Source organism: Giraffa tippelskirchi, chromosome Y (genome assembly GCF_054371585.1).
Source record: "Giraffa tippelskirchi isolate mGirTip1 chromosome Y, T2T-mGirTip1v1.2.pri, whole genome shotgun sequence".
Lineage (NCBI taxonomy): Eukaryota > Metazoa > Chordata > Mammalia > Artiodactyla > Giraffidae > Giraffa > Giraffa tippelskirchi.
In genome coordinates, this window is record NC_137290.1 from 6,478,676 (window position 1) to 6,502,715 (window position 24,040).

The 24,040-nt window shown below is 49.9% G+C and overlaps 1 protein-coding gene across 3 annotated transcripts in view; it reads left to right on the forward strand.

Annotated features, from left to right (window-relative positions):
* SHROOM2 (shroom family member 2) overlaps positions 1–24,040 on the forward strand; it is a 146,281-nt gene that overhangs the window by 83,271 nt on the left and 38,970 nt on the right. The window contains exons 3-5 of one of the 3 annotated variants that reach the window (XM_081568315.1): positions 3,253–3,384; positions 11,192–13,364; positions 14,634–14,731. The exons of 1 other annotated variant lie outside the window; for it this stretch is intronic. In XM_081568315.1, the coding sequence (XP_081424441.1) occupies positions 3,253–3,384; positions 11,192–13,364; positions 14,634–14,731 (2,403 nt within the window). The remainder of the gene's footprint in view (positions 1–3,252; positions 3,385–11,191; positions 13,365–14,633; positions 14,732–24,040) is intronic. One more of the 3 variants, XM_081568316.1, reaches the window with a different exon arrangement.

A 24,040-nucleotide genomic window follows, 5' to 3' on the forward strand; every position in this document is an offset into this window, starting at 1 on the left:
AAATAAATAAATTCTTTAAAAAAAAAAAAAGAAAAATTTAAAAAACGCTGTTGTTTTAGCCACCAGAGGGGCTGACAAACCACTTGAAAAGTGAAAGTCGCTCGGTCGTATCCGACTGTTTGCAACACCATGGACTGTACAGTCCATGGAAAATTCTCCAGGCCAGAATTCTGGAGTGGGTAGCCTTTCCCTTCTCCAGGGGATCTTCCCAACCCAGGGATCGAACCCAGGTCTCCTGCATTGCAGGTGGATTCTTTACCAGCTGAGCCACAAGGGAAGCCCAAGAATACTGAAGTGTGTGGGTAGCTAATCCCTTCTCCAGGGGATCTTGCAGACCCAGGAAATCAAACCGGGGTCTCCTGCATTGCAGGCAGATTCTTTACCAACTGAGCTATCAGGGAGCCTCCCTTGATTCCCAAATATGTTTACTATGCTCTAGGAAGGTCTGAAGATCTGACAGGAGCACACACATTTTAGGAAAATTTCATTGTCCCCAGTAGCCTCAGTTCCTTACTTAGAGCTTGTGGGTACCACCCTTTCCACTGTGCTTTCATTTGTTTTTAAAAGCCGTAATCAGTACTGTGACCGTTGGCTGTCTCTTCTCAAAGTAGAAACATGTATCTGTGTATAGACATTGTTAGTCACTCAGTTGGGTTTAACTCTTTGTGACCCCATGCACTGTAGCCCACCAGGCTCCTCTGTTCGTGGGATACTCCAGGCAAGAATCCTGGAGTGGGTTCCCATCTCCTCCTGCAGGGGATCTTCCCAGCCCCGGGAAAGAACCTGCGTCTCCTGCGTCTCCTTGCGTTGGCAGGTTGCCTCTTTACCCCTGAGCCACCTGGGAAACCCGTGTGTAGGCATACTTGGCTGTATTGTGCTTCACAGATCTGGCGTTTCATTTTGTTTTTTTTACAAATTAAAAGTTGTGGCAGCCCTCCCAAGCCGTTAGTGCTGTTAAGTAGTCTGTTAGTGACATTTTTCCAGCAGTACTTGCTCACTTTGTCTCTTTGTGTCTCACATTTTGGTAATTCTCACAGTGTTGCAAACTTTTTCACCATCACATTTGTTATGGTCTCTGTGGTCAGTGATCTTTGATTTTACTTGTGTTACTGCTATGACTCTGAAGGCTCAGATGATGGTTAGCGTATTTTAATTTAAAATAACATCTGTACATTGTTTTCTTAGACATGCTATTGCATACTTGGTAGACTCCAGGGTAGGGTAAACACAGCTTTTATATGCACTGGGAAACCAAAGCATTCGTGTGGCTGGCTTTATTACGATATTTGCTTCATTGTGAGGGTCTGGAGCCCAACTTAGAATCTCTCTGAGGTCTGCCTATATTATCTTTTAAAATAGGATGAGAAACATTTACTCCTCTAAGGGTGCAGGACTGTCCCAGTAAACCAGCTCCTTTCTCACTCTTTCCAGTTACAGAGTTGCAATAATTTGCCACACGATGTGAAGCCTTTTCTCTTCCGAGCCTCTCTGCCCTTTGCCTGCAGTCTGTCTGTTTTTCTCCCTTCATTAATTTACCTGTGAAGGAAGATGAAAGACGTTCTGGATATTATAGCACAGAAAAAGCTGTCTAAAAATGAAATTCACGTGGCCAGAAGCTTCCTGACGAGGATCTTGAGAAACTCTATGAGGTACAGTCTTGGTTTTACAATCGCTTTACTCCCGACGTGCGATGGATTCATCCGTTTTATGCTTCAGTTCGTAGGCAGTTACCATCGAGTCAACACCTTCCGCATTTTTGCCACCCGTGGATTTTTTTTTGTTTCCTCGTTAATTATCTGAGTCATCAGAAGGTTTGTGTTGTAAATAACTTTCTGGGTTTTCATTGCTATTCGCTATTGCATAAGAGTCTTTAGTGTTCTTGCCTGTTGGAAAGAATGTTTGACATCCGTCAGGTACATAGAGGCTCAGTTGTACCCTTTAGCTCCGATCTGAAGTTGCCCGTGGCGAGGCTAGGTCCGTCCTAAATTGCAGGAGGAGGAGAGGCAAGTGTGTACCGTCGCCTCACCCAGCAGCCTGCCCTGGAGGCTCTGTGACTTTCACACGGCAGCTGCACGATTTCCGACACCTGGGCAGGTGTGGTCAAACCCTAATAAGTCGTCACGGATGGTGGTGACCATGGCAGGGGCAGGGAAGGTGCCTGTGACATTCAGAAGCCCTGGCAGGAATGGACTGGAGCCCGTTGATCTGTGGCATGGTGATGCCCACCATAGGGGACCCTTAGATGACTTCAGACACTCTGACAGGCTCAGGGCAATACACATCCACTGGTCTCAGTAAGGGCTTCCCTGGTGGCTCAGATGGCAAAGAATCTCTTTCACGCCTGCCATGAAAGAGACCCGGGTTCGATCCCTGCGTCGGGAAGATCCCCTGGAATGGCAACCCACTCCAGTATTCTTGCCTGGAGAATCCTAAGGACAGAGAGGAGCCTGGCGGGCCACAGTCCACGGGGTTGTAAAGAGTCAGATACGACTGTGTGACTAACGCAGACACACACACATCAATCCCATGGACAGAAGAGCCTGGCAGGCTACAGTCCATGGGTTTGCAAAGATTCAGATACGACTGAGTGACAGACACAGACACAGACACAGACACACACACACACACACACACACTCCCTGTTGACTACAGGACAGCCATATTCACTTAAGTGAGTAGATAAATAAATGCATCCAACACTGTGACACCCAGCTCAAGTTTTCTGCAGCCCACACCTTCTCCTCAAGGAGGCCAGGGGTGTCTGCAAAGTTGCACTGACATGGACAAGACAAAAGATGCTGCTGTGGTTTTTGGTGGGGAGACAGAAAAGGGAAGGCAAGATGTACGTATCTTACCTTGAAGACATTTGGAGGACTTCCCTGGCAGTCTAGTGGTTATGACCCAGCTTCCAGGGCAAGGGCTGTGAGTTTGATCCCTGGTCAGGAGACCAGGATTCCACATGCCAAAGAAAAACCTTGAACACATGTTTAAAAAGAGACAGAATCATTTTGGCAGCCCGAGGGCTGGTTTGCACCTGGCAGCCAGTGATTGTCGCTCTGCCCTCAGGTCAGTTCTCCAGTGACGAACCTGTACCAGGAGTGCTGGTGCCCAGATGTTAACGGGACGCGCCCGACCACGATGCCCTGAATCACACGAATGATTTCCACCTCTCAGTCCTTTCTTGGCATGAAGTGGTCCTCAGTGTGAAATCCCTGAGTCTTCTGCATCCTTTTTTTTCTTTCCCCCCCGCAGGAGGAATGAGCTGAGCTGGAGGCCACACTCCTGGCACGCCACCAAGTTCTCCGACAGCCAGTCCGAGCCAGCCGCACCTTTGTTCCCCTGCCCGGGCACCTGCCCCTCTCGGCAGAGCCGGTACCACGCCAGGTAGGCACACTTTCTGCCTTCTTACTCCCCCCAGGGGGCCGGGGAGCTCCTTTCGCTTTCTGCCACACCACTGACAGCCCTGACCTGTCGTCACCATGCATTTCTTCTTTTCTGTCATGTTGCAGTGTAGTTCATTTATGGTAGTCTTCATTTCAGCTGTGCAGCATAGCGAGTCCCAATTTTTTAAGATACTACTCACATCTAACGGGCTGCCCAGGTAGCTCAGCTGGGAAAGGATCCACCTTGCAATGTAGGAGACCCCGGTTCAATTCCTGGGTCTGGAAGATCCCCTGGGGAAGGGACAGGCTGCCCACTCCAGTGTTCTTGGAATGCAGAAGACCCCAGTTCGATTCCCCGGTCGGGACGTTCCCCTAGAGAAGAGATAGGCTACCCATTCCACTGTTGTTGGGCTTCCCTGGTGGCTCAGCCGGTAAAGAATCTACCTGCAAGGTGGGAGGCCTGGGTTCGACCCCTGGCTTGGGAAGATCCCCTGGAGGAAGGCATGGCAACCCACTCCAGTATTCTGGCAAAGAGAATCCCCATGGACCCTGGAGGGCTACCATCCATGGGGTTGCAGAGTCGGACACAACTGAGTGACTAAGCACATACTCCATTGAAAGTTACTGTAAAATATTGGCTGTGTTCCCTGTGCCGTACCTTATATCCTTGTAGCATCTTTATTTGATCGTTGGTACTTGACTGCCCTACCCCTGTCATGCCCCTCCCCCTTCCCTCCCCCCACCGGTAACCACTAGTTCCTTCTGTCTGTCTGTCTGTCTGCTTCTGTTCTCTCTCTTTGCTGTTGTTGTTTTGATTCCACATATAAGTGACATTATGCAGTATTTGTTTTTCTCCGCCTTCGTTCATCAAACATAATGCCCTCCAGGCCTGTCCGTGTTGATACGAATGGCAAAATTCCATTCTTTTTTTGTGGCTGAGTAGTATTCCATTGTATGCGTTTGAGTATATAATATATACCACGTCTTCTTTAAGGTCTATTCACCTGTTGATCGACTTTTAGGTTACTTTCGTATCTTGAGCACTGTAAATAATGCTGCTATGAACAATGGGGGGCATATTATCCGTTTGAATTAGTGTTCTCATTTTGGGGGGGGGTAGTTTATATATCCGGAGAAGGCAATGGCACCCCACTCCAGTACTCTTGCCTGGAGAACCCCGTGGACGGAGGAGCCTGGTAGGCTGCAGTCCATGGGGTCGCTAAGAGTCAGACACGACTGAGTGACTTCACTTTCACTTTTCCCTTTCATGCACTGGAGAAGGAAATGGCAACCCACTCCAGTGTCCTTGCCTGGAGAATCCCAGGGACAGCGGAGCCTGGTGGGCTGCCGTCTATGGGGTCGCACAGAGTCGGACACGACTGAGGTGACTTAGCAGCAACAGTTTATATATCAAGGAGTGAAATTGCTGTATCCTATGGTAGTTCTCTTTTTAGCTTTCTAGGAACTTGCATGCTGTTTTCCAGTAGTGAACAAGGGTTCCCTTTTCTCCGTATCTTCACCAGCTTTCGTTATTTCTTGTCTCGTTGATGACAGACCTTCTGACAGGTGTGAGGGTGATACTTCATTGCGGTTTTGGTTTGCATTTCTCTGATCACCGATGCTGAGCAGCTTTTCGTGTGCCATCTGGGTCTCCTTTGGGAAAATGTCTATTCAGGTCTTCTAACCATTATTTATTAATGTATTTTTGGCCCATAGGCGGTATGTGGGATCTTAGTTCCTCAAGTGGGGATCGACCTCTCCACTCTTGCAGGGGAAAGGCAGGGTCTTAACCACTGGACTGCCAGGGAAGTCCCTTCTGCGCACTTTTTAATCAGGTATCTATTTTTCAGATAGAGTTGGATGGCTGTTTATATTTTACATTATTAACCCCTCTTGGTCGTGTCATTGGCAGATATTGTCTCCCCTTCGGTAGGTTAACCGTCTTCATTTTGTCAATGCTTTCCTTTCCTGTGAAAAAACCTTTGATTTTAATTAGGTCCTGTTTGTGTATTTTTTGCATTTCTTTCTTCTGCCTTAGGCAGATCCCCAAAAATACTGCTACAATTTATGTCAAAGGGTGTCCTGCCTATGTTTTCCTCTGGGAGTTTTATGGTTTCTGGTCTTAAATTTAAGTCTTTAATCCATTTTGAGATTTTTGTTTGTTTGTTTTTAATACCATGTTAGAGAATGTTCTAGTTCCATTCTTTTAGATGTAGTTATCCAGTTTTCCCTGGAGAAGGCAATGGCACCCCACTCCAGTACTCTTGCCTGGAAAATCCCATGGGCGGAGGAGCCTGGTAGGCTGCAGTCCATGGGGTCGCTAAGCGTCGGACACGACTGAGCGACTTCCCTTTCACTTTTCACTTTCATGCACTGGAGAAGGAAATGGCAACCGACTCCAATGTTCTTGCCTGGAGAATCCCAGGGACGGGGGAGCCTGTTGGGCTGCCGTCTATGGGGTCGCACAGAGTTGGACACGACTGAAGCGACTTAGCAGCAGCAGCAGCAGCATCCAGTTTTCCCAGCATGACTTTTTGATGAGGCTGTCTTTTCTCTACTGTATATCCTTGCCTCCTTTCTCACAGACTAGTTGACGGTAAGTGTGTTGGTTTATTTCAGGGCTTTCTATTCTGTTTCCTGACCTATGTGTCTGTTTTTGTGACACTAACATACTATTTTGATGACCATAGCTTTGTAGTGTCGTCGGATACCTCCATCTCTCTCCTTCTTCCTCAAGATTGTTTTGGCTCTTCAGGGTCTTTGATGTTACCTTGCAAATTTTAAAATTGATTTGTTCTAGTTTTGTGAACCGTGCCGTTGGTATTTTGATAGGGATAGCTTTGAATCTGTAGATTGCTTTGAGCAGCATGGTCATTTTAACAATATTCTTCCCATCCATGGTATATATTTCCATCCTGTGTATGGCATGTTCAGTTTCTTTCATCAGTATCTTATCATTTTCTGACTATAGGTCTTTTACCTCCTTGGTTAGATTTTTTTCCCCTAGGTATGCATGTATATATGTATTATTGTTATTCTTTTCTCCACACTGGGGGGCATATGGCATCTTGGGTTCCCAACCAGGGATCAAACGTACACCCATCACAGTGAAAGCTAGGAGTCTTAAGCTCTGGACCACCAGGGAAGTCCCGGTACTTAATTCTTTTTAATGAAGTTGTAAATGGATTGTTTCCTCAGTTACTCTGTCTGATGGTTCATTGTTAGTATGCAACACATTTCTTTATGTTAATTTCATATCCTGCAACTTGACCAAATTCACTGATGTGTTGTAGTTTTTTTGTGTGTGACATCTTTAGGATGTTCTGTGTATAATATCACATCATCTGCAAACAGAGACAGTCTTACTTCTTCCTTTCCAGCTTGAATTCCTTTGATTTCTTTTTCTCTGATTGCTGTGGCTAGGAGTTCCAAAACTTTGTTGAATGAAAGTGATGAGAGTGGGCATCCTTGTCTTGTTCCTGAAATGCTTTCAGCTTTTCACTGTTGAGTATAATCTTTGCTGTGGCTTTTGGATATATGGCCTTCATTATGTTGAAGTACATCCCCTGTATGCCCACTTGGTTGAGTTTTTATCAAAATGGATGCTGAATATTATCAAAAGCTTTCTCTGCATCTCTCAAAGATGATCATATGGTTTTTACTCTTCAGTTTGTTAATGTTGTGTATCACATTGGTTAATTTGCAGATATGGAAGCATCCTTGGTATATCCTGGGATAAATACCACTTGATCATGGTATATGATCCTTTTAATGTATTTTTGGATTCAGTTTGCTGATATTTTATTGAGAACTTTTCATCTATGTCCATCAGTGATACTAGGCTGTAATTTTATTTTGTGTGTGTGATCTCTCTCTGGTTTTGGTATCACGGTGATGCTGGCCATGTAGAATGAGTTCAGAAGCATTCCTTCCTTTGCAATTTTTGCAATAGTTTGAGATGGAAAGGTGTTAACTCTTCTCTGAAAGTTTGGTAGAGTTCACCTGTGAAGCCATCTGGTCCTGGACTTTTGTTTCATGGGAGGTTTTTGGTTTTTTTTTTAAATTAGATTGAGCTTGTTGCTGCTAATTGCTGCTGCTGCTGCTAAGTCGCTTCAGTCGTGTCCGACTCTGTGTGACCCCATAGACGGTAGCCCACCAGGCTCCCCGGTCCCTGGGATTCTCCAGGCAAGAACACTGGAGTGGGTTGCCATTTCCTTCTCCAGTGCATGAAAGTGAAAAGTGAAAGTGAAGTCGCTCAGTCATGTCCGACTCTTAGCGACTCCATGGACTGCAGCCTACCAGGCTCCTCCATTCATGGGATTTTCCAGGCAAGAGTACTGGAGTGGGGTGCCATTGCCTTCTCCGTGCTGCTAATTAGTTTGTTCGTATTTTCTACTTTCTGGTTTGATCTTGGGAAATTGTACATTTCTTGAAAATTTTCCATTTCTTCTAGATTGTCCATTTTATTGGCATGTAGTTCATATAATTATCTCATAAAATCCTTTGTGTTTCTATGGTATCAGTTATAATTTCTTTCATTTCTGACTTTACTGATTTTTGGGGTCCTCTTGTTTCTTGATGAGTCTGGCTAAAGGTTTATCAGTTTTGTTCATCTTTTCAAAAATCAGGTTTTAGTTTGATCTTTCATCGTGTTTTTAAATCTATATTTCATTTATTTCTGCTCTAATCTTCATGATTTCTTTCCTTCTGCTTTCTTTGGAGTTTATCCTTTTCCTAGTCCCTTTAGATATAGGGTTAGTGTATTTGAGTTTTTTTGTTTGTTTTCTAAGGTAAACTTGCATTACTGTAAACTTCCCTCTTAGAACTGCTTTTTCTGCATCCTGTAGATTGTGGATTGTTATATTTCATATGTTGCCTTTCTTGACTTCAGAATGATGTTCCTTTTCTGATGAGAAAAGTCTATGGATGCATCATTACTGGAACGAGTCTAAATTTTTTCACTGAGTAGGCAGATGTATCAAACTTGAAAACAAAAAAATAAAACACCAGGAGACAGGATGGGCAGGCGTGCTTTCTCATTTGTGTCGTCTAATTGATAAATGAGTTTGGGCCAAATCCCTTTGAGCCAGCTGAGTGGGATGGCTGTGCACGTCACCACCCTTCTTTAGAGATGTTTATGTGCAGATTAGAAGGCAGGAGTCACTTCTGTGTTGAGCAGGTATATTTTGCCAAAGCTCCCCAGGGAATTCTGTGCTCCATCAGCACCCTCTCTCCCAGGTTGCTTTGTCTTTGTGGAGGTGCAGGGGAAACCAGGGGCCTTCACAGCCCATGTGCCAGGCTTGGGACTAGCCTTGGGGGCATGGTGGTTTTTGGTGACTGTGAGACAGAGGGCCTGAGAATTATGAGTTGGTAGAAGGGGGAGGGCTGGTCAACCTGGCTTACCTGAAGCCCACATTTCAAGGTCAGAAGGGCAAATGCCACCCCCAGACAGCACCATGGGGGTGTTGGCTTGGAGATGCTTCTGCTGGCCACAGGGAGCTGACCAATCACCTCGGGTTAGTGGCCAGGGTCCTCACTAGTCTATTAGAAGGATAATGGTAACAGCCAGGAGTGTGCCTGTGGGGTGTGTGCACAAGTGCATGTGTGAATGTGTACGTGTATATGTATGTGAGTGTGTGTGTGCACGTCCGTGTGTATGCATGATATGCATGACTGTGTGTGTCTCTGTGTGTATTTGGGGCTAACATAACTATCTCAAAGTCAGTTTTTGACTATTAATAAGTGTCTGCTGTAAAGGAAAATGCGTCTTAAATAGAATATTCCTGGGACTTCCCTGGTGGTCCAGTGGCTGGGGTTCTAAGCTCCAAAGTCCCCAGGTTCGATTCCTGGTCAGGGAACTAGATCCCACATGCCACAACTAAGTCCTGGCATGGCGCAGCTAGGGAGCACATGGCCGCCAGTAAGAGATGGCCCAGCTAAACAAATAAGTACAATATTACCTATTTACAGTCGTAAGAGATTGCAGTATTTGGAGCCCAGCATACTTTGGAGAAACCCAGGTTATCTTCCCAGTGGTTAACACTTAAGTAAAAAAGTGGGCCTTGGAGTGCATTATGACAGTGACTTCATGTAATAGGATATCCATGAAGCCCGTTTGCCTGTTTTTGACTTAAGAAACCCATGTGCCCTGTGGAAACCGCACTGAGCTTTATTTCTATCTGCTTGGACTTAGACTCTCCTGGAAAAATCCACTCAGGAATGCGTGAGACAGGATGAAGAGAAACATGCTCCGTTTCTGGGAGGGGACCTGGTCTGTCCTCTGAGGACACGGTGTGAAGCCCAGTGTTCATTGCCCCCCCCCCCCGTCACGTGACTTAGCCAGCTCACACTCTTGTGTCTTTTCCCAGGTCACACATTTTTCTTTCTCATCTTGGTTCCTCTCAAACTTCGAGTAGATGCAGTTTGTTCCCCCTCCCTACCCCCCGCCCTCTTGAAGCATGAATGTTCCAGTGAAAGCACTTTACATGCCTGGATAAATAGTTTCATCATTGAGAGCTTTAAGTGTACAATATTGTCCTATCAAAAAAAAAAGTGCATACCTTAGTCTTAAAATACTAAAAAAATGCTAATCATCGTCTGAGCTTCAGTGAGTGGCGGTCCTTTTGCAATAGTTAACATGAATGATCACAAATCACCGTGAGAAATAATAATGAAAAAATTTTGAAATACTGCAGTAATTTAAAAAATGTGGCAGAGTGAACGGTGTTGGGGAAATTGGTACGTATATACGCCTGCTCGATGCAGAATTGCCACAAACCTTAATTGGTGGAGTGGGGGTAGGGACGGGGAAAGCAGTATCAGTGAAGTGCAGTAAAATGAGGAATGCCTGCAATTTAATATTTGGATTTGGTAAATATAATCTTATCTCTGAACTTGCCTTTTCAAGTTGAAGATCCTTCTCTTTTGATGGCTTTCCTCGTGCTAGCAGCGCATAGCACGAATTATTTTGTGCAGTCAACTGTAGGCTCACAAACTCGTTCCGCAAGGGGCCAGATAACACTTTCTAGCTGGCGGGCAGGTAGGTGTCTTTGGCAGCTGCTCAGCTCTGGGTTTGGAGCCTACACACAGCCATGACCACGTTCCCTTCAAGGTTTGTATTTATGAGCACTGAAATTTGAATTTCAGATCGTTTTTATGGATCACGAGGTACTCTTTGAATTCTGCCCTTTCACCCCACTAGAAAATCTAAAAGCCGTCCTTAGCTTTGAGGGCTGCAGTTTGCTCTCCAGGATACTTCTGCACGCTGGGACTTCCGTCCAGCCTGTGGGTGTTGCCTCCAGAAATGTACTGCAGCATTGAAGGTTCTCTGTTTGGGAAAAGGCATCCAGTGGGTACGACTCCGACCCTTTCAGCCTGCCTTGGAAAAGCTGCTCTTTTAAATGTGAAAAGTTAGATGCGGTGCGCTCACCTTCCCTGGGCTTCGCCCCGGTGACTCAGGTGGTAAAGAATCCACCCGCCAATGCAGGAGATGCAGGTTCGATCCCTGGGTTGGGAAGATCCCCCGGAGAAGGAAATGGCAACCCATTCTGGTATTCTTGCCTGGAGAATCCCATGAACAGAGGGGCCTGGCGGGCTACAGTCCATGGGGGTTGCAAAGAGTGGGACACGGTTGCCTATACCCATATTCACCTTCCCGTCCAGGGATCTCCATGGGGGAAGAGTGGTTAGTGCAGGTGATGTCTGCACGGGGGCAGCTGCGCCCACGTGCAATGTCTCCTCTTGCCCTTCCCTACAACCCAGCCCTAAAGCCCCGCCTCTGTTGCCTGCGGTTTCTTCTCCTTTCCTAGCTCCTCCTCCCAGGACCTGTCGGGCGGCGCCTGGGAGCCAGCTAACCTGCAGCGCACCTCCGACCACTTCAGCTCGCTGGGAAGCGTCGATAGCCTGGACCCGTCCACCCAGCCGGACCCGTCGGGGCGCCTCTCGGCGGCCAAGTCCAGCAGCAGCATCGACCGCCTGGGCGGCGCCAGCAAGCGGGACTCGGCTTACGGCTCGTTCTCCACCCGCTCCAGCACTCCGGACCACACCCTGCCCAACGCGGACGTGTCCTCGGCAGAGAACATCCTCTACAAAGTGGGCCTGTGGGAGGCCTCTGCTGCAGCCGACAGCCGGCTCAGCCCGACGGCCGGCGACTCTCAGGGTGCCGAGGAGCCTCTGGGGTGCTTCCCACCCCGGGTCCCCGAGGACGGCCCCGAGCCCAAGCTAGCTGCTTGCGGGCGGTCCTGCTCCGGGCCCGTCTGGTATGTTCCGGATAAGAGACGAGCCCCTCCGTCCCCGCCCCCACCGCCTCCTCCGCTCCGCCGCGACAGCTTCGCTGCCACCAGGAGCCACGAGCAGACCCAGGGCCCCGCGTTCTCAGCAGACGCGGCCCCCGCGCAGCCCTTGCCGGGCCTGAGCCGCGCGCGGCCGCACGGCGGCGACTGGCGGAGACCCGAACCCGCTGATCAGCCGTCGAGGCAGGCGCACGGGGGCGACGGCTGGAGGGCCGCGAGCTCTTTGGGCTGCGCGCCGGGGGTGCACCTGGACTGTGGGGGGCTGGCCTGCGAAAGCGCGCCCCGGGCCCTCCTGGGAGCCCCCAGCCGGCTGCAGGCTTCTCTCTCCAGCACCGACGTGCGCCGCCCGCAGCCCTCGCCCGCGGGCCAACACCCGCGCCACTCGAGCGACGAGGGCCCCTTCTTCCGCGAGGGTCCAAGCGCCGCGTGGCTTGCGGAGCCCCTCCCCGCTGACCGCCTCGCGGACGACAGCCCCGCTGCCGTCGTCGTTGGAGGGCCACGCGCTGCCGACCAGAGGGGCGACTGCGGCGCGCAGAGCCGCTACTACTGCGTGATGTCCAGAGCTGGCCCCCCGGGGGGCACCCCGGCCCCCCAGCCTCGCTGCTACCCGTCCCGGCTGGAGGGTCCCCCGGCCGCTCGGCAGAGAGGCAGGGCGGAGCCGGTGGACAGGGCACCCGAGGACCCCCCGGGGGGCGGCCTCCTGGACAGAGGTGGCAGGAAGAGGGTGGCGGGCGGCTTGGACGACGGGGGTGGCGAGATCTGCCCCCTGCAGACGCCCATGCTGCACTCGCTGAGCCAGGAAGGGGCGCGCCGGCCCGAGACCAGCCACGAGGACGCGGCCCCGGCGGGCAGGCCCATCCGGAGGAGCGACCGCTTCGCCACCACCCTGAGGAACGAGATCCAGCAGCGGCGAGCTAGGCTGCAGAAGTGCCGGAGTACAGCCACCTTGGCCGGCTCCGCAGAGGAGGAAGATGACGTGGAGACGGAGGCACAGGGCTCCGGGGCGCAGCCAGTGGGCGCCCCGGAGAGCGCCTTCCCCGGCGGCACCTATAAGGACCACCTGAAGGAGGCGCAGGCCCGTGTCCTGAGGGCCACGTCGTTCCAGCGCCGCGACCTGGAGCCCAGCCCAGCGGACCCCGAGCCGGCCCCCCGCGTCAGGGAGGGGGCCTCGGGCGCCGGGCCGCCCTTGCGCGCCACCGGCAGCAGCAGCGCGCGCGTCGGGAGCCGGAGGCGCTTCACCGCCGAGCAGAAACTGAAGTCCTACTCGGAGCCCGAGAAGATGAACGCGGTGGGGCTGGTGGGGGACCAGCGCCCCGCACCCCTCGACGAGACGGTGCGCACCTTTGCTGACAGGTGGAAGTTTTTTGAGGAAACCAGCAAGCCCGCGGGCCCCCAGCTGGGGCCGAAGCCGCTGCCCTGTGGCTTCCCCAGGGAGAAGCCGGAGATGCTGTGGACAGCAGGCCCTGCAAAAGACGGAAAGGCGGGGAGACCCATCCCGCCGCAGAGGCTCGGCACCTTCGCTGAGTATCAAGCCTCCTGGAGGCAACAGAGGAAGGTCCCGGAAGCCAGGGGTGCCGGGAGGTACCACTCCGCCGACAACATCCTCGACGTGGGTGTGGACCAAGAGGAGAGGCCGCAGTACGTCCACGAAAGGTCCCGGTCATCGCCTTCCACAGACCTCTACAAGCAGGTAAGCATCCTGCAGGGGACCAGACTCAGCACCCCCTGACCCCATCTTAAGGCGCAAATGGGGCACCCCCGGAATAGCATGGCCTGGTGTTATAGTGATTGTGTCTTGTGTCCTGTTTCCAAGCATTTCTCTGCACCAGGCTCAGCCAGTATATCAACTCCTATGAGTGGTACCTGGGAACCAGGTCCACACATTCAAGACAATTGCAGGTGCCCTGGTTTCCCACCACATCTCGAGTTCCCAGCCTCATCTCTAGCAGAAGCTGTCTTCCCCCTTGATTAGCTTGCCCTTGATACAAAGAGAAGAAATTGGGGGGAACAATAGAAAATGGTTAAGTTGTCCTCTGAAATGAAAGGGGGTGCTTTATGTCCACCCTTAAGACAATATACGTTAGACACTCTTCAAATATTGATGCCACTTCATACTTTTACTGTTCTTGTTTGGTTTTTATTTTATTTTATGGGGTCAGGTATTTTTAAAGATTGCTCTGGGGCAAGTGTAACTGAAAGTGCAATGCTTTAAACTGTTGCACTTTTCTTAGGCGTATTGATAGTGAAAGCTGACATTAAGCTTTCTAGAAAACCTCCGTGTTTGTATTCATACTTCACGGTTCATAGTCAGTCTCCCTGTCTCTGCCTTTTCCGCCCTTTCCACCTGCAGGGGTGTATTTCAAAGGAAAGATTTCCTGCGGCATCTGATGGAGGCTCTTGTAAACAATAGAACCAGCGATCGCTTTGTTACACACTTTGTTACACACTTATGAATGTGTGTGTGTGTGTGAAGAGAGGTGCTGGTTTCTCTGTGGCCCCCTAGTACAGAAAGGCCTGTGGACAGCTAGGGCATGTGTGTCCCTCGAGATGGTGCCCTGTGCCACGTGACCTTCGAGAATTCCACATTCTCGAGGTCAAGAGACCAGGCTGCCAGACTCCAGGTCCCAGGGCTTGAGCTTGGACTGCGCTGAGCCGTGTGACCAGCAGCGTTTTGATTTGACTGGGTGGGGTTTGGGAGCCACTCTGTCACACAGCCTTCCAGCCCTCATGTAGGAGTCCTGCTTCCTGCCTGGGGAGCCCAAGGGGACTGCGATCTCGTTGAGTCATTTTGATGAGGGCTGGACTGATGGTCCGCAGGCCGGCTGACCACAGGCCACGTCACCCGGTTCGTGGTGCCGGCTCACAGGGCGTGCCCACAGTGAGGGGGGTTCGTGATCACAGAGGTTCTTCGGGGGAGGCCGCTTGATGACTGGGTGTCCCATTGTGCCGCCCTTGGCAGGACGCCTCCGTGGAACCTCGACGGCAGGCGGGGGACCCCGGGGAGCACCCGGAGCTTTCTTCGGTGGCGCGGGCTGACGACGGAGGCCCCACCCCAAGGTAGGAGAATCTTGCACTCCGGGTCACTGAGGCATCTCGGGGGGCGGGTGGGCTGCTTCACAGTGGGTGAGGGCTCGGGTAACGTGGCCAGGCGTGTGGTTTCGGCCTGACCTTAAGTGGCTGGTCACCAGTTGGGCTTGCCACTCCTTATGGCATTGTTTTGCTTCTTCAGACAGCTGCTATGGTTTGCATGCAGTCGAGTTCTTTCCGATGACAGAGAAACCCAGTGTGATGGGCTTGAATGGAATGCTTTATGCCGAACAGGCAGCTGAAGGGAGCCTTTAACGACTAGGGCGCAGCTGGGTTGCTGGCCGGGGAATCCAAGTTGCCTGGAAGGATTGTTAACGAAAGGATGGGGGTTAGGCCTTCTTTAATGAGTTCACTTTGAGCTTTAAAAATAGAAATCAAGTCGGTCGGCTCCCCCGGAGCAGGGCAGAGCATGAAAAAGTGGGCTGGCCGCAGTGTTAACATGACTATATGCCCACATTCTAAAATGTGTCCGAAGTAGCCGTCTCTCTGCAGTGAAGGTGGAATTTAGGTGAAATACACACTGCTGTGTGGACCCTCATCCCTGAGGATGGCAGGAGAGGGCATTGCACGTCACTGCAGGAGCTGGGGTTTAACCTTATTTTCAAAACAGCTGATAAAAGGGACTTCCCTAGTGGCCTAATGGGTAGGACACTGACCTCGCAGTGTGGAGGACCTGGGTTCCATCCCCGGTCAGAGAACTAGATCCCACGTGCAGCAGCAAAGACCTGGCACAGCCAAATAAATAAATATTTTTTTTAAAAAAACGAAAAACTGATGGAGAAATGGAAGCCAATTGGTACACAGTAGGGTCACTGAGTGCAGATCTTTCTGTGCCTTGAGGGTCGCTGGGGGTTGATGCGCTGCTCAGATTCAAACATCAACCTCAAAATTGAAGGTTGTGTCGCAGAAACGACCGAGTTGAATGTTGGCTCTTGCAAGCCTTGTGCGCCGGGGTCTTATTTCATTTGGCTCTAAAACTGGCTGCTGGCAGCATCACACAAGGGTATGGTGGCTCGGAGGGGGCAAACATAGTAGTCTGTGTGTGCTGGTGTGGGACGCGGCAGCCGTGAGGGACACACCTGCGGAAGTGAGCCACACGGTTGGGGCTTTGTGACCCTGGGTTCCGAGCAGATCACGTGCGGAGTGCCAGCTGTCATCTTGATCAGAGCGGCTCCTGGCCCCACTGCAGTCCCGAGTGTGCCGCCTTGTGGGGAGGGGGTCTGCTCCAGGCAACCCTGCACACGTGGGTGGGCTTCATTCCTGCCCAGTGTCGGCCTCAGACCTTTAAACTGCACAGCTCTCGCTGCTGCACTGGTTGGACTTTAGCTCCTCTGCTGTGAAGAGTAGGAATAAATGGCTACACTGTACATAACTGTGTGTGTGTGTGTGTGTGTGTGTGTGTGTGTGTGTATGTGTTACAATGGCACGGTCAGCAGCGGAGGGGTGAAGAGGATGGGGGGGCAGATAGCAGTGGGAGGGAGAGGGGGAATCACGTGCCGTGTGCATCACAGTCTTGGCTTCTGGCAGGCTGTGTGGGTAACCGCTCTGAGGGAGTGACTTCCAAAACCTTTCTGCTTTTGCGCGACCAACCCAGCAATTTTCAGAATCATCGTGTGGGCTTTTTTAAAGAGTGGCGAGACTCAAGGGAAATTCTAGAACGGGAATGTCGAAAAGGCGCCGTCAGCTGCTTTTGGAGAATGTTTTATTTTCTGAAGTAACTGGCCAGAGACAGTGCCCTCGAAACATTTAAATTTGAGAATAAAATAAATGAAAATGCAGGCAAGGGACTGTCCTTTGAGATCTATAATGCAGAGATTTAAAGATGCCCAGTGTTTTGCATAAATTAATGTAAAACAGTCTGTATAAGGGCTTCCCTGGTGGCTCAGACAGTAACGAATCTGCCTGCAATGCTAGAGGCTCAGGTTCCCTGAGTCGGGAAGATCCCCTGGAGAAGGACGAGACTACGCGCTCCAGTATTCTGGCCTGGACGGTCCCATGGACAGAGGAGCCTGGCTGGCTATATGGTCACAGAGAGTTGGACAGGACTGAGCAACTAACGCCCTCTAATTGCTGATCTGTTAACCAAAACATGATAATGCAAACTGGTTTTTGTGGTATTTATTAGGGTGCCAGAAGAGTATCAAGATAATTATTCATGTAAATCAAATTGAGAACTTTTTAAAAAACTTTTTATTTTATATTGAAGTATAGCCAATTGGGCTTCCCTGGTGGCTCAGATGGTAAAGCACCTTTGTGCAATGTGGGAGACCCGGGTTTGATCCCTGGGTCAGGAAGATCCCCTGGAGAAGGAAATGGCAACCCACTCCAGTACTCCTGCCTGGAAAATCCCATGGACGGAGGAGCCTGGTAGGCTACAGTCTATGGGGTCGCAGTCGGACACGACTGAGCGACTTCACTTTCACTATAGCCAGTTAACAATGTGATAGTTTCAGGTGGACAGCAAAGGGACTCAGCCCTACATATACATGTATCCATTCTCCCCCCAACTCTCCAAATTGAGGACATTTTTCTGAGGTTCAAAATTCTGGTTCTGGATCAAGTAGGACAGAAGTTCCACGCCCACAGGACCTCCCAGCGTAGGAGGGAAAGACACCCATACTTACAACTGGGGTGATGACGCATAATGGTCAATTTTTTTAATGTTACGTGGTCGGACAGGACTGAGCAACTAATACCCTCTAATTGCTGATCTGTTAACCAGAACATGAGTGGAAGTGGGACTCAGCTACTTCTGGATTGTGGCAAATAATGATTCTCTGTTGGCACGACCCCGCTGCTGAACTTGTATTGACGATTTTAGGTTACCTGGCAGTACATGAAGCAGCAAGCTCTCCTTGCTTTGTGGAGCAAAGACATCAGCATGTCAAATTTGGTACCACGAACTTCTTGGACATGAAAGAAAGAAAGTGGAGTCACTCAGTCATGTCCGACTCTTTGCGACCCCATGGGCTGTAGCCCGCCAGGCTCCTCCATCCACGGGATTCTCCAGGCAAGAATGCTGGAGTGGGTTGCCATTCCCTTCTCCAGGGAATCTTCGCAACCCAGGGAGCGAACCCAGGTCTCCCGCACTGCGGGCAGAATCTTTACCGTCTGAGCCATCAGGAAAGTTGGCCACTCAGTTCAGTTCAGTTCAGTCACTCAGTCATGTCCAACTCTTTGCGACCCCATGAACCACAGCACGCCAGGCCTCCCTGTCCATCACCAACTCCCGGAGTCCACCCAAACCCATGTCCGTCAAGTCGGTGATGCCATCCAACCATCTCATCCTCTGTCGTCCCCTTCTCCTCCTGCTCTCAATCTTTCCCAGCATCAGGGTCTTTTCCAATGAGTCAACTCTTTGCATGAGGTGGCCAAAGTGTTGGAGTTTCAGCTTCAACATCAGTCCTTCCAGTGAACACCCAGGACTGATCTCCTTGCAGTCCAAGGGACTCTCAAGAGTCTTCTCCAACACTACAGTTCAAAAGCATCAATTCTTCAGCGCTCAGCTTTCTTTATAGTCCAACTCTCACATCCATACATGACCACTGGAAAAACCATAGCCTTGACTAGACGGACCTTTGTTGGCAAAGTAATGTCTCTGCTTTTTAATATGCTGTCTAGGTTGGTCATAACTTTCCTTCCAAGGAGTAAGCATCTTTTAATGTCATGGCTGCAGTCACCATCTGTAGTGATTTTGGAGCCCAGAAAAATAAAGTCATCCACTGTTTCCACTGTTTGCCCATCTATCTGCCGTGAAGTGATGTGACCAGATGCCATGATCTTAGTTTTCTGAATGCTGAGCTTTAAGCCAACTTTTTCACTCTCCTCTCTCACTTGCATCAAGAGCCTTTTTAGTTCTTCTTCACTTTCTGGCATAAGGGTGGTGTCATCTGCATATCTGAGGTTATTGATATTTCTCCCGGCAATCTTGATTCCAGCTTGTGCTTCCTCCAGCCCAGCATTTCTCATGATGTACTCTGCATATAAGTTAAATAAGCAAGGTGACAATATACAGCCTTGATGTACTCCTTTTCCTATTTGGAACCGGTCTGTTGTTCCGTGTCCAGTTCTAACTGTTGCTTCCTGACCTGCATACAGGTTTCTCAAGTGGCAGGTCAGGTGGTCTGATATGCCCATCTCTTTCAGAATTTTCCACAGTTTATTGTGATCCACACAGTCAAAGGCTTTGGCGTAGTCAATAAAGCAGAGGTAGATTTTTTCTGGAATTCTCTTGCTTTTTCGATGATCCAGCGGATGTTGGCAATTTGATCTCTGGTTCCTCTGCCTTTTCTAAAACCAGCTTGAACATCTGGCTGTTCACGGTTCATGTATTGCTGAAGCCTGGCTTGGAGAATTTTAAGCATTACTTTACTAGCGTGTGAGATGGCCACTACCGTACAGGTGTTAAAGCTTTGTGAGATAGCTAAGCTTTAAGCTCTTCGGATTCTTGCTTCTCACACATGAGAGCCTTGTAGAGCCGGGGGTCACCAAGCCCTGGGCTGGCTGCAGACCCTATAGGAACCCCTCACCCCGCTCCCTAGGCCACACAGCAGGAATTGAACCAGGCGAGGGGAGGGAAGGAGCAAAGCTTTATCTGTATTTACAACCCCTCCTCATCACTTGCATTACTGCCTGAGATAGCAAATGACGGTTTCCCTGAAAGTAAGTTTGAGAAAACTTCAAATGTTCGTACGTTCTGGATCCAAGTCAAGGCAGAATATCCTGAGATTGCCACAAAAACACTGAAAAGCCTGCTTCCATTTCCAACATCTTTGTGAAGCAGGGTTTTCTGCAGTGTATTGTGTGTGTGCTCAGTCGTGTCCGACTCTTTGGGACCCCACAGACTGTAGCTGGCCAGGCTCCTCTGCCCATGGGATTCTCCAGGCAAGAATACTGGAGTGGGTTGCCATTCCCTCCTCCAGGGGATCTTCCCGACCCTGGGATCGAACTTGTGTGTCTCCTGCATTGGCAGGAGGATTCTTTTTACCACTGAGTCACCAACAGCAACCAAAGCAAGATTATGGAGTGAGTGAGTGACAGTTGCTCGGTCGTGTCCGACTCTCTGTGACCCCGTGAACTATACAGTCCATGGGATTCTCCAGGCCAGAATACTGGAATGGGTAGCCTTTCCCTTCTCCAGGGGATCTTCCCAACCCAGGGATCGAACCCAGGTCTCCCGCCTTGCAGGTGGATTCTTTACCAGCTGAGCCACCAGGGAAGCCCAAGAATACTGGAGTGGGTAGCCTATCCCTTCTCCAGCGGATCTTCCCCACCCAGGAACTGAACCGGGGTCTCCTGCATTGCAGGCAGATTCTTTACCAGCTGAGCCGCCAGGGAAGCCCAGTTACGGAGTAGACACCCTGCCGGAGTCCAGCTCCGGCAGCCAGGGAATCGCCCTGAAGGGGTGAACGGGGTCGGCGAATGATGCAGCCTCTCACTCATTTGGATTGCATCTCCGCGGAGAAAATGATGCAGTCTCTCTCTCAAAGCACTGGGCTGCACGTTTATTTTAAGCATCAGGTTTTCTTTTATACTTTTGCAAAAGCATTAAATCAGAGGTATGACATCTTCAGTTTCCCCTCACCCATATTTACTGTCTCCATAAATCATTGTTGTCCTTCAGAGTTTCTTCTTAAGTGTCCTTGTGATAACATTGTAACTCAAGTTTGTCTCTGGGCTGTATATTACATTCCTCAGTTTATTTCTTATCTCTTTAAATCCTGCTATCCCCTAGTAACTTAAGCTCATCATCTCCTAAAAAGGCTTTTGGCTATTAGTATCTCTAAAATACCTAGTTTCCATAAGTTATAGTAAAATATGCCAACACTACAACATACCTTAAACCTTTAGCTTCTAACTATTCTTAATTATTCCTAACCCCTAAACTCAGCAAACTTCTTTTGCCATAAACATTCCCTTTACAGGCAGGTTTCAGATAACAATGTTTCCCATGATCTCAGGCTGCAGCCTCTGTGCTCATCCTGGAGCATTCTTTGTAAAGATCGTTGAACAAATGTCAATAGTTAACGTTATGGATTATAACATTCTTTCCAGCCAACTCAACCGGAGGAAGGAAAGGGCAAGTCAGAATTACAAGACCTAACTCCTTCATCCTGGGACCGTGCCTGCGGGATGAGGAGAGGGGGTTGGGGCCGTGCCTCCATTTTGTCAGTAATGCCTATCACGGCTCCTGACAACACCCTTCAGCTGTCTATATCTCCCATCACTCCACCAGATGGGAGCATCTAGTTCCAGAGAGACAAGCTCACGGCTCCCACTGATTGTACATTACTGTGAGTGGTACAAATATTTCCTTATTTATCACAAGGAAATTGTATGGTACAAATATTTCCTTTATTTATCACATGCGATAATTGCAGAAAGAAAGTACACCATACATGCCATGTGCTTGAATCATCCAGAAACCATCCCCACCCCCACCTCTTGGTACATGGAAAAATTGTAGAGGTCTGTGTTCTGGGAAGTTCTGCAGAGTATTCCTGTGGGGTGGAGCCCGGCACTGTGCCCTCTGGCAAGTTCCCGCCCCCAGCCTCTTCCCGGCCCCCTCCGCCCTTGCCAGGAGGAGTTGCTGCCAGCCGGCCAGCTCTGACCTGCAGGCTTGTGTTTTGTTGGGACACGTGGAAGAAGAAGGGGGTGTCGTGGTGGAGACTTAAGAATGAATCCTTAACCCCAGTAACAGCCAGAAGGTGGAATCTGTTTGAAATTACGCTCTTTAGGGAAAAGCGTGTTTTCATAGTAAATCCATCAGCACACTTAAGTCCAGCTGAGGGTCACCTCCCTGTACGACTTCCCCTGAGAGGTGGCTTGGTGTCCAGAGCCCGATGCCAAGTCTGACTTCTTTTTTTATTAATTAATTTTAATTGGAGTATGGTTGCTTTACAATGTCGTATTAGTTTCTGCTGTACAGCAAAGTGAATCAGGTATGTGTATAGATGCAGATAGATATATATGCTGTCTTTGAAAAAGTTTCTTCCCATTTAGATCACCACAGAGCACTGAGTTCCCTGTGCTATACAATAGATTCTTACTAGTTATATATTTTATACATTATATCAATAGTGCATGGGCTTCCCTGGTGGCTCAGCTGGTAAAGAATCTGCCTGCAATGCAGGAGACCTAGGTTCAATCCCTGGGTTGGGAAGATGCCCTGGAGAAGGGAAAGGCTACCCACTCCAGTATTCTGGCCTAGAGAATTCCATGGACTGTCCATGGGGTCGCAAAGAGTCGGACACGACTGAGTGACTTTAACTTTTCCATCAATAGTGCATGGGCTTCCCTGGTGGCTCAGATGGTAAAGAATCTGCCTGCAACTTGGGAGACATGGTTTCAATCCCTGGGTCGGGAAGATCCCCTGGAGAAGGGAATGAGTATCCACTCCAGTATCATTGCCTGGGAAATCCCATGGACAGAGGAGCCTGGCAGGCTACAGTCCATGGGGTCGCAATCAGATGCAACTGAGCAACTAATGCTTTCACTATGTTTTTCCCACTTTCTTTGTCAACACTGTGTATGTGTCAATCTCCCAGTTTCCCCAGCCACCCTCTTCCCCTTGGTGTTGATGCGTTCGTTCCATGCACAGGACTGACCTTCCCTGCACTCACAGGCTGCTCACGAGAAGGTTTCATAATAGGAGACTGTTCCACCCTAATGTGCTGCTTGCTTTTCTGGCCTGAAGTCAGGGAGCTAAGGGGGCAGTTGAAGCTTTGCCTTCTGAACCTCCACGCCGGGTAATTAGGAAGTCACACTGCGATGATCACAAGGTGAGGGCCAAGCTTGAACTTTCCAGGGCGGAGTCCAGCTTCCTTTGGGTGGTGCAGCATCTCCTGTGCACGGAGCCTTGCGGACAGACCCCCGTGCTCCCAGAGATGGGGAGCAGTGGCTGTGGGAAGGCCTGGGGTCAGAGTCTGGAGCTGTTTTTAACGTCTTCATTTGTAACTACATTCTCTCCTCGTGTTTATAGCCATGCGACTTCTGGAAATGGAGAGCCAGGCTGAGGGATGGGCAGGTTTGCTTACTGGCTCGTTTTGTCTGTGACTCCCAGTTATTCAGAAGGGAGCATTGTAAGGGCAGTGGTTGGAGGGCTCCAGGGCTTAGTTCATCATCCATCACCACCGTCCACTTCCAGAACGTTCTCATCACCCCAAAGGGATTAGTTCATCCATCACCACCGTCCACTTCCAAAACATTCTCACCACCCCAAAGGGCCTACTTCATCCATCACCTCCATCCACTTCCAGAACGTTCTCACCACCCCAAAGGAATTAGTTCATCCATCACCTCCATCCACTTCCAGAACGTTCTCACCACCCCAAAGGAATTAGTTCATCCATCACCACCATCCACTTCCAGAACATTCTCACCACCCCAAAGGGAAAGCTTGTACCCATTGAGAAATCTTAGAATTCTTACCAGGATGTTCTGGACGGTGTACACGGTCACGTCCTGTGTGTGTTTGGGTCACATTGTTGGAAATGATGAGCTGGACATCCCCAGCAGGGACAAAAAGTTGAGTTCAGGCTCACCCGAGAACCAGGCTGTCCACATATGAGGGATGAGCCCTCAGGGTTCCCTGCCAGCAGAGCTGTAGCTCCTGTCCTTGCAGAGGGGAGCAGTGAGTCCTTATGTGGCATGTGGGAAGCCACGGTAACTGCACCTACAAGAAGTGGGGTGTCTAGGGCCGTGACAGTAACAGTTCATTCCCAGCAAAGCTGTTAAATAAACTTTGGCTTAATGCTTCTGCTGTCATGTCACTTGCATATCTGTTTTATGTTTTATGGCTTCTCTGGTGGCTCAGATAGTATAGATTGTGCCTGCAGTGCAGCAGACCCAGGTTTGATCCCTGGGTGGGGAAGGTCCCCTGGAGAAGGGAATGGCTACCCACTCCAGTATCCTTGCCTGGACATTCCCACGGACAGAGGATCACAGTGCGTGGGGTCACAGAGAGTCAGACACGACTAACACTTTGTGTTTTACGTCTAAGAGCTGTAAAAACGAGGAAACTAGACATGTTTAACAATATCATAAAAAGCCTCTCGTTGCGTGACTCTGCGCGTGGACGCTGCCCAGAACAGGCAGATCCGTGGAGACACGGGGGAGGTGGGTGAAGGTTGGGGGATGGCGGTCTGTCCCAGTGGTCTGGCGCTCCTGTGTGGGTGATGGAAACATCGTGGAATGAGATAGTGGCGATGCTGGCCAACTCTGTGAATTTACTAAAAGCTGCTAAACTGGACACTGTCAGAGGGTGAATTTTTGGGTAAA